General features: G+C 39.1%; 1 protein-coding gene across 3 annotated transcripts in view; it reads right to left on the bottom strand.

Annotated features, from left to right (window-relative positions):
* The window catches only part of LOC140150539 (rho GTPase-activating protein 15-like), a 129,994-nt gene that overhangs the window by 98,937 nt on the left and 14,484 nt on the right, over window positions 1-16,573 (bottom strand). For all 3 annotated transcript variants that reach the window (XM_072172569.1, XM_072172572.1, XM_072172570.1), the window contains exon 3: window positions 15,701-15,898. In XM_072172569.1, the coding sequence (XP_072028670.1) occupies window positions 15,701-15,898 (198 nt within the window). The remainder of the gene's footprint in view (window positions 1-15,700; window positions 15,899-16,573) is intronic.

Here is a 16,573-nt window from a genome sequence, read left to right as displayed (position 1 = left end):
GATGTGTTTGATGGAGAAGGAGGAGGAGAAGAAGAAGGAGAAGAAACCAAACTAGAAGGCTATATATTTGTACACAAATACGGCTATACCCGCATGTTATCGGTGTACCCAAACTTACAGTCCTTATTTTGCTGAGGACTTAAAATAAAGAAATTAAAAAGTCGCCCAATTGGGCGGAAAATGTGTAAAAAGTGAAAGTCCAAGTCACAAGCTTTAATTGAATGTAGGTTGCACTGTCGTAGCACTTAAAATAAAGAAATTGTAAAAAGTCCCCTCCCAGGGGAGGCGTCTCTCTTACTCTCCATATGTTGCTGTTGTCAGTCTCTCTTATTCACAGTGAGGCTATGCAATATGATTAGGGAAAACTATTCCAGAGGGAGTATGTAAATTAAACGGAACAGCCTATTTTGGGGCCATTTCAGAGGGAGTATGTAAATTGAATGGAACAGCCAATGGATATGTAATTTAACTGGAACAGCCTTAACGCTTCACGCTGGTATTTCCAATTATTATATTATAATACGGATCTGTCTGTTTAGTCCTATGTGTGTGTGGTGGCGGTGTGGGTGTTAGTAACAATATATATATAATTCTCAGGTGCTATCTGTGTACAAATTCTGAGCCCGGAAGCTACTTTATTTGATGAGAAACGGCCGGCCCTTTGTTTTAACATTTGAGGCCCTAGGGCTCATTATATTTGAGTTATGAGGTCCATGTACATATGTTAAGTATAATTCTCTAGTGCTATCAAGCAACTCAAGCTGGGCACTGTAGCTGCTTTATTTACCGAGTAATGGCCGGCCCTGTGTTTTAGCGCTTGGGGCCCTGGGGCCCATATTATGTGATATATGGGGCTCAGATGTACATATAACAATGTAATTTTCAGGTGCAATCTGTGTACAAACTCTGAGCCCTAAAGCTGCTTTACATGATGAGAAACGGCTGGCCCTTTGTTTTAACATTTGGGGCCCTGGGGCCCATTCGCATTGTATTTGACTTATGAGGCTCATGTACATATGTTGAAGTATAATTCTATAGTTCTATCAGTAGGCTAAAGCTGGGCATTGTAGCTTCTTTATTTACTGAGTAACGGCCGGCCCTATGTTTTAGGGTTTGGGGCCCTGAGGCCCATATTGTGTTACACATGGGGCTCATATACACATATAACAATATAATGCTGAAGACCGTTTAGTGTATCAAATATGAACCCTGTAGCTGCTTTATTTACTGAGTAACGGCCGGCCCTATGATTTAGCGTTTGGGGCCCTGGGGCCCATATAATGTGATATATGGGGCTCACATGTACATATAACAATATAATTTTCAGGTGCAATCTGTGTACAAACACTGAGCCCTAAAGCTGCTATATTTGATGAGAAACGGTCGGCCCTTTGTTTTAACATTTTGGGCCCTGGGGCCCATAATATTTGACTTATGAAACTCATGTACATATGTTGAAGTATGATTCTCTAGTTCTATCAGTAGACTCAAGCTGGGCATTGTAGCTGCTTTATTTACAGAGTAACGACCGGCCCTATGTTTTAGCGTTTGGGGCCCTGGGGCCCATATTATGTGACACATGGGGCTCATATATACATATAGTAGTATAATGCTTAAGACCTTTTTAGTGTACCAAATCTGAACCCTGTAACTATTTTATTTGCTGAGAAATGGCCGGCCCTTTGTTTTAACATTTGGGCCTCTGGGGCCCCTAACCTTTAACATCTGGGCCCAAAATGGGCGAAAGGCACATTGAAAACTTAGGGCTCATACATGTACCACATATGAGCCCTAGTGCCTTTATAGTTTTAGAGCTAGCCTTGTCAATCTGTTGCCCCTTATTTTAACATTTGGGGCCCTGGGGCCCATAATATATGACATATGCGTTTCATGTAAACTTGTATATATAGAGTACCCCTGGGGCTATCAGTGTACCAACTCAGGGCCCTGAGGCTGCTTCATCTGATGAGAAACGGCATGGTTTGTGTTTTTACATTTGAGCCCCTGGGGCCCGTGACCTTTGACCTCTGGGGCCGAGATGGGCAAAAGGCACATCTGCGGGGTAGGGCCCATAAGTGTACTACATATGGGCCCTGGGGCCCTTGTAGTTTTAGCGCTAGCCTTGACAGAATGATGTGTTTGATAGAAGAAGGAGGAGAAGGAGATGGAGATGAAACCCAAGGATGGCAATATACCCGTCCATGCTTAGCATGCGGGTATAAGGATAACAATATACCCGTTCATGCTTCGCATGCGGGTATAAGGATAACAATATACCCGTTCATGCTTCGCATGCGGGTATAAAAAGGAGAAGACTAAAGAGCATAAGGAGAATATCTATGCCCTGTTCCACAGGCATAGATAACTAGATGGCACTGTTGTGTTTGAGCAAACACGAATATATATGCCTGTGATTCCCACCCTAACCTCCAATGACCTTGACATCACCTTGACCATTATTGGCACTTTCGATGGTGATATCATCCACCAAGTTTGGTGGCAATTCAACAATCTATGCTCAGATGACCTTGACACGACCTTGACCATTATCGGCACTCGATTGTGATCACCTTCACCAGGTTTGGATACAATCTAACAATCTTTACTTTGATGACCTTGACATGACCTTGACCATTTTTCGCATTCGATTATGATCCCATGTACCAAGTTTGGTGGCAATCCAATAATCTTTACTCTGATGACCTTGATATGACCTTGACCATTTTTGGCATTCAATGGTGATCCCATGCACCAAGTTTGGTGGCAATCCAATAATCTATACTCGGATGACCTTGATATGACCTTGACCATTTTCGCACTCGATGGTGATCTCATCAACCAAGTTTGATGACAATCCAACAATTTTGCCCTGATGACCTTGACATGACCTTGAACATAATTGGCACTCGATGGTGATCTCATCCACCAAGTTTGATGATAATCCAACAAACTATACTGGATGACCTTGACATGACCTTGACCCTTTTTCGGCATTCGATTGTGATCACATCCACCAAATATGATGACAATCCAACAATATATACTTAGATGACCTTGACATGACCTTGACCCCTAAAAGGCACATCTTTGGGGTGGGGCCATTAAGTGTGCCAAGTATGAACCCCAGGGCCCTTGTAGTTTTGGAGATAGCCCTGTCATTATGAAGTGTGAGAAGGAGAAGAAGAAGAAGGACAACTAGATGGCACTGTTGTGTTTGAGCAAACACGAATATATATGCCTGTGATTCCCACCCTAACCTCCAATGACCTTGACATGACCTTGACCATTATTGGCACTTTCGATGGTGATATCATCAACCAAGTTTGGTGGCAATTCAACAATCTATGCTCAGATGACCTTGACACGACCTTGACCATTTTCGGCACTCGATAGTGATCTCCTTCACCAAGTTTGGATACAATCTAACAATCTCTACTTTGATGACCTTGACATGACCTTGACCATTTTTCGCATTCGATTATGATCCCATGTACCAAGTTTGGTGGCAATCTAATAATCTTTACTCTGATGACCTTGATATGACCTTGACCATTTTTGGCATTCGATGGTGATCCCATGCACCAAGTTTGGTGGCAATCCAATAATCTATACTCGGATGACCTTGATATGACCTTGACCATTTTCGCACTCGATGGTGATCTCATCAACCAAGTTTGATAACAATCCAACAATTTTTGCCATGATGACCTTGACATGACCTTGACCATAATTGGCACTCGATGGTGATTTCATCCACCAAGTTTGATGATAATCTAACCAACTATACTCGGATGACCTTGACATGACCTTGACCCTTTCCGGCATTCGATTGTGATCACATCCACCAAATATGATGACAATCCAACAATATATACTTAGCACGACCTTGACATGACCTTGACCCCTAAAAGGCACATCTTTGGGGTGGGGCCATTAAGTGTACCAAGTATGAGCCCTGGGGCCCTTGTAGTTTTGGAGCTAGCCCTGTTAATATAAAGAGTGAGAAGGAGAAGAAGAAGGAGAAGAAGAAGAAGGAGAAGACTAAAGAGCATAAGGAGAATATATATGCCCTGCTACACAGGCATATATAAGAAGGACTAGATGGCACTGTTGTGTTTGAGCAAACACGAATATATATGCCTGTGATTCCCACCCTAACCACCAATGACCTTGATATGACCTTGACCATTATTGGCACTCGATGGTGATATCATCCACCAAGTTTAGTTACAATCCAACAATCTTTACTCTGATGACCTTGACATGACCTTATCCATTTTTGGCATTCGATGGTGATCCCATGCACCAAACTTGGTGACAATCCAACAATCTATACTCGGATGACCTTGATATGACCTTGACCAATATTGGCGCTTCGATGGTGATCTCATTCACCAAGTTTGGTTACAATCTAGTAATCTTTACTCTGATGACCTTGACATGACCTTGACCATTTTGGCATTCGATGATGATCCCATGCACCAAGTTTGGAGGTAATCCAATAATCTATACTCAGTATGACCTTGATATGACCTTGACCATTTTTGGCACTCGATGGTGATCTCATCAACCAAGTTTGATGATAATCCAACAAACTATACTCGGATGACCTTGACATGACCTTGACCCTTTTCGGCATTCGATTGTGATCACATCCACCAAATATGATGACAATCCAACAATATAAACTTAGACGACCTTGACATGACCTTGACCCTAAAAGGCACATCTTTGGGGTGGGGGCATTAAGTGTACCAAGTATGAGCCCTGGGGCCCTTGTAGTTTTGGAGCTAGCCCTGTTAATGTGAAGCGTGAGGAGGAAAAGGAGAAGAAGAAGGAGAAGACTAAAGGGCATAAGGAGAATATATATGCCCTGTTACACAGGCATATATAAGAAGACTAAAGAGCATAAGGAGAATATATATGCCCTGTTACACAGGCATATATAACTAAAGAGCATAAGGAGAATATATATGCCCTGTTACACAGGCATATATAAAGAGCATAAGGAGAATATATATGCCCTGCTACACAGGCATATATAACTAAAAGCATAAGGAGAATATATATGCCCTGCTACACAGGCATATATAAAGAGCATAAGGAGAATATATATGCCCTGCTACACAGGCATATATAAGAAGGAGAAGACTAAAGAGCATAAGGAGAATATATATGCCCTGTTACACAGGCATATATAAACATACAGCCGTGACTAACGTCAACGGCTGTGTAAATAGGCCATCGCAAAATATTGCAAGAATTATAGACTTCAGAAAAAAAGTAAAATTAAGACAATTTTGTGCATTTTGGAAAAAAAAGGTGCATTTTCGAAACTGGCATGCGCATTTGCTCTCAAAAATCGCCCATTTTCCTATACTTATTACACATCGGTTCACCTAAAGCTTGGTAATGACGTCAGTGCCTTTACGCGGCAGTGCTCTGCAAGTGTGCTAACAAAAGGTCATTAGGGGTCACAACAGGGCTGTGTTCGTGGGTTAGACCACAGCTAAGTCTAGCATGTATACACAGGGGTGGTTTCAGGAATTTTCAATAGGGCGACATGGGCGCCGAGCAACCGCCGGCAGCTCGGTGCCCACACAAAGCCAGGCGCCGCTCTGCTAAAATTAGGGGGTGTGGCGCCACCCCGGTCCCCGCACTCCGTGCATCCGCGGGTATTCATGCTCGTCGAAAATTTCGCGAAATAAGGGGTGTTTTCAGATGAAAAAACGCGATTCGCGAAACACACAAAAAAGGGGGGTTTTTCAAACCACGAGTTCGCGAAATTGAAAAAAAAAAGGTATTTTGATCGAGCAGCCTACGCGTTTTTGCCAGAAAAGGGCATATTAGAAATATCGTTCGCGTTTTAGCGAAAAAAGGGGTATTGTCGAAGGGCAAATAATTCGCGAAATCGCTAAAAAAAGGGGTGTTTTTAAAGTTCACCGACAAGCATGAATACCCGCGGATGCACGGAGTGCGGGGACCGGGGGCGCCACTCTGCAAAAATTACTGCCACCCCTCTAAATCCACCACTGATACATTCTGCGGGACTAGGTTAGTGTGCAATTTGATACTGTGAGAAGCGAAATATGCACCTACACCAAACTCAAGGTGATTAATTTAAGCTATAAAGTGCAGTTTTCAACAAGATAATGTACAAAATAGAGAGCCACGTACGATTCAGGTGCATTCTCTAGGGTTGCTTTGGAAGCTCTAGTCCACAAATCATAAACAATAAGACTACGCTATTCAGTGTACAAAGTGCAACATCTTGTACTAGGCGAGACCAAATGACGAATGGCGGATCGATTTACAGAACACCTTAGATGATTAGATCAATCCGCCTCAGGATGCCAGGTTTGCCAGTAACTCAACATTTCTCCGGCAGTGGACACAAAACCACACACATCAAGATTTCCGGAGTCTACAAATGCCACGGTGACGACCAAGCCAGAAGAGACATGGAACAGAAATTAATCTTCAGACTCAGCACCCTTCAACCCAATGGACTCAATGCTAGTTTCAACAGTTTTAAATTTTAATCATAATTTTCTTCAGCGCTCCCTTTTTCTCTCACTTTTTCGCACGGTTTTTCCCCTTTTTCACTCCACGCGTTTCAACCTTTAGGCCTCGCTTGTAACGCTTGCTTGCGCCTCGTTTTAATATATTTTTTGTATTCTCCGTTTTGCGTGCATTTTTTTAATTAAACATGTTTAACGCTCTTTATTTGTATACGCTCTACGCGTTTTTACCCTTAGGCCTACGCTTGTGCTTGCGCGGTGCCTATAATATTTTTGTACTCGCACACGCATTTGCGCATTTTATAATTATATTTTATTTTCCGTCTTGCGCGTTATGTTTTCCAACTTAAATATGTTTAACGCGCTGGATTTGTATATGCTCTGCCCGCTTGCTCGCTTGTCGCTCATGTGTCGCTTGCGTGTCGCTCCCACCATTCACCTGCACTCATGTTTTAATCATGTTTTAAATGTTTCTCTCGTGTAGGCCTCACAACACCATTATTGTCATCTGACGAAGGGCGAGGCCTGAAAATTTGTGTAATAAATATTCTTTTACGACATTATAATTATTCTTCTACGTGTTTGCTTTCTTCATTAAATGTCGACGCAGTTAATTTTCTATTATGGAATATATACAAGTGGATTTTGAACAAGATACATTTGTAGAATTCTGTTTTCTTTTCTTCTAAAGTTTTCTTCTTCTCCAATTTAAATCTATAAACCAATCTTATGAATCTTTGCATCTAGTCTTCTTCACAGTGAATAATGTATACTTTGATCAGCTCATAATTAGCGGGCCTTATAACATCGCAGATTAATATCAATATATTTTATTTTGAGAATTGTCTTGTGACATCTCGCCAGAAGCATCACAAATTATTAATTCAAGTCCTATAATTTGTTTACATGTCATATACCACTCTTAACGTGGGTCTACTTTTTTGCGTAGTGGTAAAAGCCTAACATTTCCCGGCGATTAGCAAACTAGGTACATTTTGCATGATGTGTACTTGATGATGTCTAGGGTATCACCAAGCAGTTTCAATGTGTGACTCACATCTTTCAAATCAATATACAATAGGTATTCACCAGATTGGCAATTGAAGAGATGGTTTGGGTGAAATGACACATCTATGTATAAAACAAAAGAGCTCTACAACAGGTTGTAATAGCCTCCTGTTTGCTACATTTACATAAATGTACATTGATTCACTTTGTGCTAATTCCCATAAATTGATTGAAAGACACTATTATTTAAACACTGACATAACATTATAAATTGAAGTCATCTTTCAAATGTAATGTAATTTGGCCCTTATATTTAAAATTGTAGTATTTTCATTCCATACCCACATACACCACAATGTTGGTTTGCAAGAAAAATGTCCAGTGTGACATTATGGTAATTATTATTTATTATTTATTAAGATTACATGCCCTCATTGCGAGGGCACGGTGGCTCAGTGGTTACGGCCTTGGACTCATAATTTGAGAGCTTGCTCGACGTGCGTGGGTTCGAGTCCCGTCCCACCACCGTGTTGCGCCTTGGGAAAGGCGCTTTACCTCGCTTGCCTCACCCCACCCAGGTGCAATGGGAAGCTGTTAGGGTTAGTCACAGTCGTTGTACTGATGAACCCTGCGCCATTTGTAGGCTGCAAACGTGGTTCCGGCATAATCTAATGACGGCGGAATAAATGTAAAGCGATTTGAGGCTGTTTACGGCATAAAGCGCTATATAAATATCTACATTTATTTATTATTTTTTTATTTATTGCTAATTAGGTTGGTTGAATATGTCAATATGGTTCTTAAACTAAGTTAAATGCATGATTTAATTTTAAATTATGAATGACATTATGTTAGAGAGATCGCGATTTCCAAACATATGTATCGAAAATCCCATCACAGGAGAGTGATTTTGAATAGATTGCACGGGAATTTGATACGAATGTTCAGAAATCACAATCTCTCTATCATATCGCACAATATGCATGACCTGCATTGTAGATTATAATCAAAATAAAAAGTCTCATTTTGTCTTAAAGGATTTCGTGATCCTAGCATCCTCTTTTCAGTAGATACATTTTGTATCCACAAAAAAATATTATTCTCAAAATTTCAGTTGATTCCGATTTTGAGTTTGCAAGTTATGTGTATTACACTGCTCCGTAGACAATGTGTTGTAATTTCGTTCTAGTATACCAGAACAAAATTCAAATTTGACGATATTTTTGCTAAACGAATTAATCTGCAAGAAATATTTGGTTCATAAACATTATGTAGCCAGTGGTATAAAAATCTCAACTTTTTTGAGAAAAGTGGGGGGGATGAGGCGGTGGATCACGAAATGCCCCTTTAAATACACAGCTTTGGCTTAAGGCATAGACATTAACAAAGGTGCAAAACCTGAATTTTGATGATTTTTACGATCCTCCGGATAAGCAAATCACTGAATAAGCCTTTAATGTTCAATGATGATGAAAATAGGAGGTATATGCATGACTTTGAATGCATCAATGACACATATTTTCAACACAAAATACAGTATAACAGGCAAGGAGATATCAACAAGATAAAATTGATCGCTTTGAATTGTTTGGCAATAAGTTGAAAAAAGAATGTCACAAGTACTGTCCCACTGTAGTAGTTTAATGCAGAGAATATTATAATCATATAATTTTAGTTTATATTTCAGGACAATAGAGCTTGTGGGAGTTCAAGTAAACATGACCAAGGAAACTTTCTTTACCTAGCCATGGCTTATGATTTTATTGTGTGCACTGCACACACAAAAATACACCAGTTTTCCCTTCAAAATCTTTGTGTCTTGGATATATATATATGTAACTAAGCAAAAGAGCCAAATGTTACTTCACATACAATATCATCATCTGCTCTATTGAATTTTAAATTACATTTTGGTACCATACCCTGAACTAATTCTAGTTGCCCGAGGGGGGTGCGCACGAAGCGAGCATGGCCGCGAAGTGGCCAACGAGGGGCGTAACTGGATTTTGTAATGTCAGAGAGGGCCTGTCATATTGTCGCTATGCACTGAAGAAGTGCCATTACATGTACATGTATATACCACAGGCCTAGAGACAGGGAGGGGATTAAACAGCGGTGCAAAGGAGGAGGTATTTTTGCAGGCTGATGGGCAGGGTGTGCAAGAAACTTGAGAGGTCTTGAGAGGACTCCAATTATCTGACATGCAATCAAAGGCACAGAAAGGTGGTATGAATTTACATTTTACTATGCTCATTGTATTTTGCTAGTCCATTACATATGGGTACATTGTAGGCTTAGAGAAAAACTGCAATTTTTGACCAAAAATGCGAGATGGTAAGTGACACCTAGTTATCAGTTAGAATAGATACATGTACTGAAAAACGTCATTGGATGTGCTTGGTACAATGATGAACAGAGACACTGACTGGAAGTGACCTATGTATAGGAAACTTCACTAACTGGTGTAAATATCCCATTATTTCCTTATGGCCACGGAAATACAAGATATCCACGGACAATGTTGACAAATTAATACATGTACATGTATCAGATATATATATATCAAACCACACATGTCAAGCGAGGTTTAAATTATGACATGATCAATATTTCTTAAATAAGAGAAAAAGAGGGCGCAATGAGGGTTCTGTTTTTTTTTTTACACATTGTGACAAAAAGTACTGATAAAATAATCTCTCACTTTCCATGAGTTGAAAACTACATCCAACTCAATCACACCTTTATCAACAGCATCAAAACTAAAGCTGCACTGAAATGAATGCGCCATCAAAATGTCATACAGTGCAAAGAATTAATCTTGGATCTGTAAATCTGAGGCTCAATGTTGACATTATAATTTTTTATATTCAAAATATCTGTTCTCCTTATGTGAATTCTTCTGAAATCAACTACATTTGGTTCAGGTTTTTCATTTAGTCCCTAAAAATAGTCCTTGAACTGTTCAATAGCATATAATGACATACATTTAGTATAAATAGGTGGTGGGTTTGATTCTGGAAAGATAGTTGCCTTGGAACTGAAGTGTTTTACAATATGCATGGTAGTGAATAGACAACCCTGACATCATGTGTAATCATGTGTAGAATAGGGACTATCAAAGTTCACTCTCTGTCCTCAATGTATGAACATGTACATGCTAGCCGATATTCCCATTAATTACACAGGCAGACCTCACTAGTAATAGTAGTACATGTTTGTGTGTGTGTCTGTGCATTACCCGAAGATATTTATACTGAAAGATTACCAATCAAAAATGCACCATACATGTACATTAGACCGAATTATAAAGACTAGTTTGGGTACACATACCACATCTCCATACTTACGCAGTGGGTGGGAGTTTGATTTGCGCCTATAATTTTAGGCCTATGTCAAACTCGTATTTTGTACAAATTGTACAGCTATCGAATCTACCCTATCACGTACAAACATACCTGTATGTCAAAAGTGTCCATAAACACTGGACATCGCCAATATATTTATGACAAAAAGTGTCCAGAACACGAAAAGTGTCCAACTCTCACGCTTGCTCTCTCGGCTACGACAATGAGGTTTGTTATGACGCGGATATGACCTGACCTTGTCAGACCGATTCGCAATTAACCGAGTTACATTGGGTGACAAAGATTTGTAGCGTTGCACAAACAGCTTGTATAGCAACACCTTGATAGGTCTTCTAGTCCAGTCGTTTTAAAAATGATACAGAAAATGAATGTGTATTGTATATAATTATTAATTATCTTGTATCTAATCCTGATTCCAGACAAATCCTGTCATAATTTCTTGAGATTAACAAAACAACATCCCCTTTTGCGAAATAAAACAACTTAATGGCTGGCAAACACACTCCTTGGATGACGACTAACGAGTGCAGCGGTCTCGCAGGGGCAATTTTTTTTCGTACATCATTTTTATCTGGCAACACTGACAAAATTGCGCACAACGTGTACAGATCTGGCAATTTCCCACAATGCCTTGCGCATTTCCGGCAGAAGGCCTGTCAATTTCCCACAATACCTTGCACATTTCCGGCAAAATGGTTAATAACACATGACATTTTGACAAAATGGAGATATGGCAGTGGCATTTTACATCAAACAGGCGCAAGAGTGAAATGTTCTGAAGGATCGGTAATGATTAACAGCTGGTCTGGTTTATTTGAAGTGCATGTTGAAGTTTGTAAGTTTGTGATTTCGTATGTTATGTGCAATAACATATTATAGGAAGCTTAAATTGGCCGTCCGTCCTGGAATTTATCGGTAACTTAACAATTTTATTGATATGCTGGGCATGCCACACCGGAAGTGTGACGTGACCACGCTGGGCATAATTCTAGTGGTACCTCTTTTCTTATCATAAATAATGTACCGCTTGTCTTGAGTCACTGAAATTCCAGTGTAGTGGACTCCTTGCCCCTATATTAGGCCTACATGTTACTTTTGTTACCAGTGTGTTATTATTTTTTGAGAAAAATGCAAAAATAGTCAAAAATTTATCAAAGGGTGAAGTACCCCCTTTACCCCAAATTAATGGGCATTCTAAGAATGTCACACTTTCCCTTTACAAGAAACATAAAATTAATAAAAATAGTGCCATGATTTGCATAATTACTTCTGTAGACTTAAAGTTCTAGATGCAATGAATCCTGGCTATCAAAAAAACTACATGTAAATGTGAATCAATTTTCTGCATATTTTATTGAAGTAATATTTTTGTTAATACACCTTCCTCTATAAATAAAGAATTGATTATTCTATTCATCGGTCACCTAGTGGTGATCAATAAAATATCAATACACCTTGCTGTGTTGCCCAAATTTGTTATATTTCTTTGAATACCATTAAAAATCAGGGGTGAAAATAAGCTGGAGCCATTTGACTCCTGTGAAACCTAAAATAGCTCCTGGTTTCTGTCAACAAACCTGAACTGCATGTAGGAGACACTTTTGGACAGAAAAGTGGCTCCTAATGGTTCCATAATTTGCACCCATAATTTCAACACCTTGAAATTACGACACATAAAACTGGCCATTTGGAACTAAGAAATTTCCCTTTGATAAATTTTAAGTACATCATTTTATCAGTTTTCTTTTGGTTTGGTTTGGTTGGCATATATACATGTATGTTAGAAGTAGAGATATGACCTGACCAATAACCTCTTTAGGGTTACATACACATAGTCAAGCTTAGATGATGATTAAAAAGAGTCAAAACATTATTTAACTAAATACCGTATTGTTTGTAATAAACGCTCCCCCTCTAATAAACGCCCCCCTTCCAATTTTTCTGTAAAAAATTGACAAAAATGCAAACATTTCCATGCCATATCGTGTAGGTAAGCTTAAAACTTGCATCAGTCATGTCAGTCACGATCGCTAAATTGCATGGAAAAAACCTATTTTGACTCAACTCCCATCCATTTCATTGCCTAATTATGGTAAAAATTCACTAATTCCATGCACTTTACAGCCTTACAGGTGTAATTTTGTTGTATTTCCCACAAAATTGTAATTTTCAGTGGGCGTCGCCATCTTGTATGGTTGTAAATCCCTCCTTTTAACAGAAGCACCATCGGGAAATTGAACCCGATTTTTAAGTTTTTTTCACCGACAATTCACTTCCAATAACCCCCCCCCTTTTGGAAAAATGCAACGCCCCCGGGGCGTTTATTACAAACAATACGGTATGTGGTGTAGCCTGTTTTAAAATAATGGAAAATATGAAGTAAATAAGTAGGCCTACAAAATGAAACAATATATATGATACATAAAAATGATTTGAAATCGATACAAACACATTCTTCTCATTGCATAACAGGCTGGACTCTGATGCCTTCATGCCTGTATTACTATTAACACATTCTTCTCATTGCATAACAGGCTGGACTCTGATGCCTTCATGCCTGTATTACTATTAACCATACATGTAACGAGCTTAAATTAAAATTAAACCCCACATCACCAAACCTTGTGATAAATTCAGATAGCTTGATATTCCCCTGAACAAGAAATGAATATGATTATTTTGCCTTGGTTTACCTGTGCAAAAACTTTGGGTTGCGATTGCTATTTCAAAGCATCTAAACTGCACCTATATAGATGCGTACCTGTATGATACTAAATAGTTTATTATGGTGTGTCTTGGGCATGTAGTGATGATTTCCTGTAACAACAGTGTGATCATGCTAGTGGGTTTAGTGTAGTACATTATTTAAACCATCTCTCTCTCCCTTGCTCTGTCTCTTTGATATCGATAAATCTTGGCAAACTGTTGATGAGTTTTAAATTTAATCAAAACAGTTCATTCATTATATTTTTATATTTTACACTCCATTAAAAGGATCCCCTTTTGTGTACTGTATTGGTCTAATAGAGTCAACATAGCAGGCCAAGTCTATATACAGTGACAGCAGATGTGTATATGCAATCATCAATGGTTCAGTGCCCACTGTGAAATCCAAGCCTGGTACTACAAATTAAAGGTTCACACTGCTTTGTGCAGTCATTTGTGAAATCTTGCACTATCTTGCAGCATTTTTGCATCTTCATAAACCTTTATTAATTTCTTGTGATCTAATTTTAATATGGTATTTTGGGCACCTGAATTGGTTAACTAACTTGAGTTAATTTCATGATATAAATTGAGATACATTGTATATGAAAGTTGTTCGGTAAAACACTTGTGTGTACTACTAGCTATATATAGAGAGAGCTAGTCTGTGCTACAGACTGTGTACCTATATTATCCATAGGGATATAAACTACTGGGAACCACACACTCTTGGAAATGCTCACTCCGCTCGCTATTCATGGGGCATCGCGGTTTGTGACTCGCGGCTTGTGTCCCCCTAAATCGCAAGTAGTCTTTGACAAAGACTAAGAGAGAGCCAGAGAGGTCTGCAAGACAAGATGAGTCAAGACTAATGAGAACCCAACTATAAAGTAATATTTATCCTAATTTACTGGATGGATTTTTAACAAAATATTGGCAAAAATTATATGTTAATGAGCTTCTCCAGTCATTTTAACTCATTAACTTTATTGATTATTGATAAAAACAATAAGATATTAAGAAAATATAAATTGATATATTTTGAAAACCGTATGTCCGATTTGCTTCAAACAAAAGGCACATTGGTCAGTGTGATTTGCTCTTTAATCTGTTTAAAACATGCTTAGAGCACTTCCATAATGCCTCCATAACCACCTAAAGCCCTGTTCTAGTTCAAATTTAATTGCGAATTCATTATAAATCACTCTGCTCCAAAATACATTAGAGAAAACACATTTGTTACTTGTCCTGCAAGTTGATTACATAACGTATATTACATAGCACACAGATATTGGATTTGCCACTTAGCGAGAAATTACACTGACATGAACGTAAGCAGATTCCATAATAATTGACAATGACATTTGAAAGTAGAAATATTATTTTGTTACTTTGTACATATTGATAACAACCAGTTCCTCCTATTGACCCATAAGCGTAACAAATAATTGAACAAATTAGTATTTAATTAATGCATAGAAAGCTATTATGAACTCTACTACAATTTGTAGTTCTTCTGACATTTAAAAGGTACAATACATTTGAGTTACAAATTCATTTAAAAATTAATTTACTTTAACAATGACCCTGTTCACATTGGAAAATTTTCTTCTTTCGGTGAACCTCAAACGAAGATTAAAAAATTGTATTTTCCTATTGTGTACGCACTTTTCTTCCTTTGACGAAAATTAAATTTGCTTTGTTCAATCAAGCTAAAAAGGTCGTTTCGACAAAGGAATACTTCGTTCGACGAAGCTAATTTTGTAATGTGTACGCTCGCTTCGTTCGATGAAGGAAAGTGATCATGTGACAAGTGACCCTCACCGGCTTTAATAGCCGGGCAGTTTCAGATACACAGAACAAATTGGAAACTGCCTAAATTTACTGCTGACTTTTTGAATGTGTAAACGGGGTCTCCCTGTCAGTCCGAAACACCATCAGTCCGAAACACAGCTAGTCCCTAATTTTTAGGGTTAGGGTCAGGGTGAGGGTTAGGTTTAGGGTTAGGTAAGCTTAAAATTTGGACTAGCAGTGGTTCAGACTGACAGGGTTTCGGACTGACGGCGGGGTGTACCCGTGTAAACATGGTATAGCACTCACCTGTGGACTGTTAGGGGTTAGAGGTCTGGGTTTTGTCCATGTAGTTTCATTAGTGCTGGGATTATAAAAATATTGCCTGCCTTTGTCATCTTTGTGTGCTTCCCATAAGCCTGGAGGTGTGTCATCTCTTGTTGCAGGGCCAGTTGATGGCTGTGATGATGGGAAGCTCGGTGATAGTAACGATGAAGTGCTGGATGTCTGTCACAATGCAAAATTGACAAATAAATACTCAGAAATAAGACATTGAATATTTCAACATTTCAAAGCCATGATCACTGAAGTGGCTGATTTTTAGAATTTGGGTTTTTTTTACATTTTTTATGTCATGTGTACATGTCTTTGTGTAAGAAAATAAAGAGCATGTAGTATTTATAAAAGAAACTTATCCCTCAGAGGGTCTTAGGCTACATGCACAGAGAGAAAATAACTCATCACACAGCCAATTTTTAATACCACCCAATTAACTTTTATTTTTTGCGGAAATAGCTGAAACGGTCAGAGCACCACACTGATGCACGAACAAGTAGGACTATCTACAGAGATTTCCCATTGATGGGGAACAAAAAGGTGGGAACAGATTCTGGACATATTATTTGATGATTTGGATGGTGGATCCCACTTGGGGCAACACACCTCCAAATATTTTCCAGACACGACCATTGAAACTACCAAAAAAGAAACGGTCCAGACCCTGATCCCCCTGAAATACATGCCATACCTGGCTGAGCACACGACTGCAAGATATCTTGCCAGCCCACCCCCGCACCCGGAACGGGGACTGCGCATAGACCTGGCCAGCTACCCCCAAACACCACTGGTCTGGGAACAACCCACCGAACCCTCCCCAGCTACAAAACTGGGCGGGTTGGGCGG

The sequence above is a fragment of the Amphiura filiformis genome, chromosome 4 (genome assembly GCF_039555335.1).
Source record: "Amphiura filiformis chromosome 4, Afil_fr2py, whole genome shotgun sequence".
NCBI classification, from domain to species: Eukaryota; Metazoa; Echinodermata; class Ophiuroidea; order Amphilepidida; family Amphiuridae; genus Amphiura; species Amphiura filiformis.
This window is presented reverse-complemented; position numbering and strand designations above follow the sequence as displayed.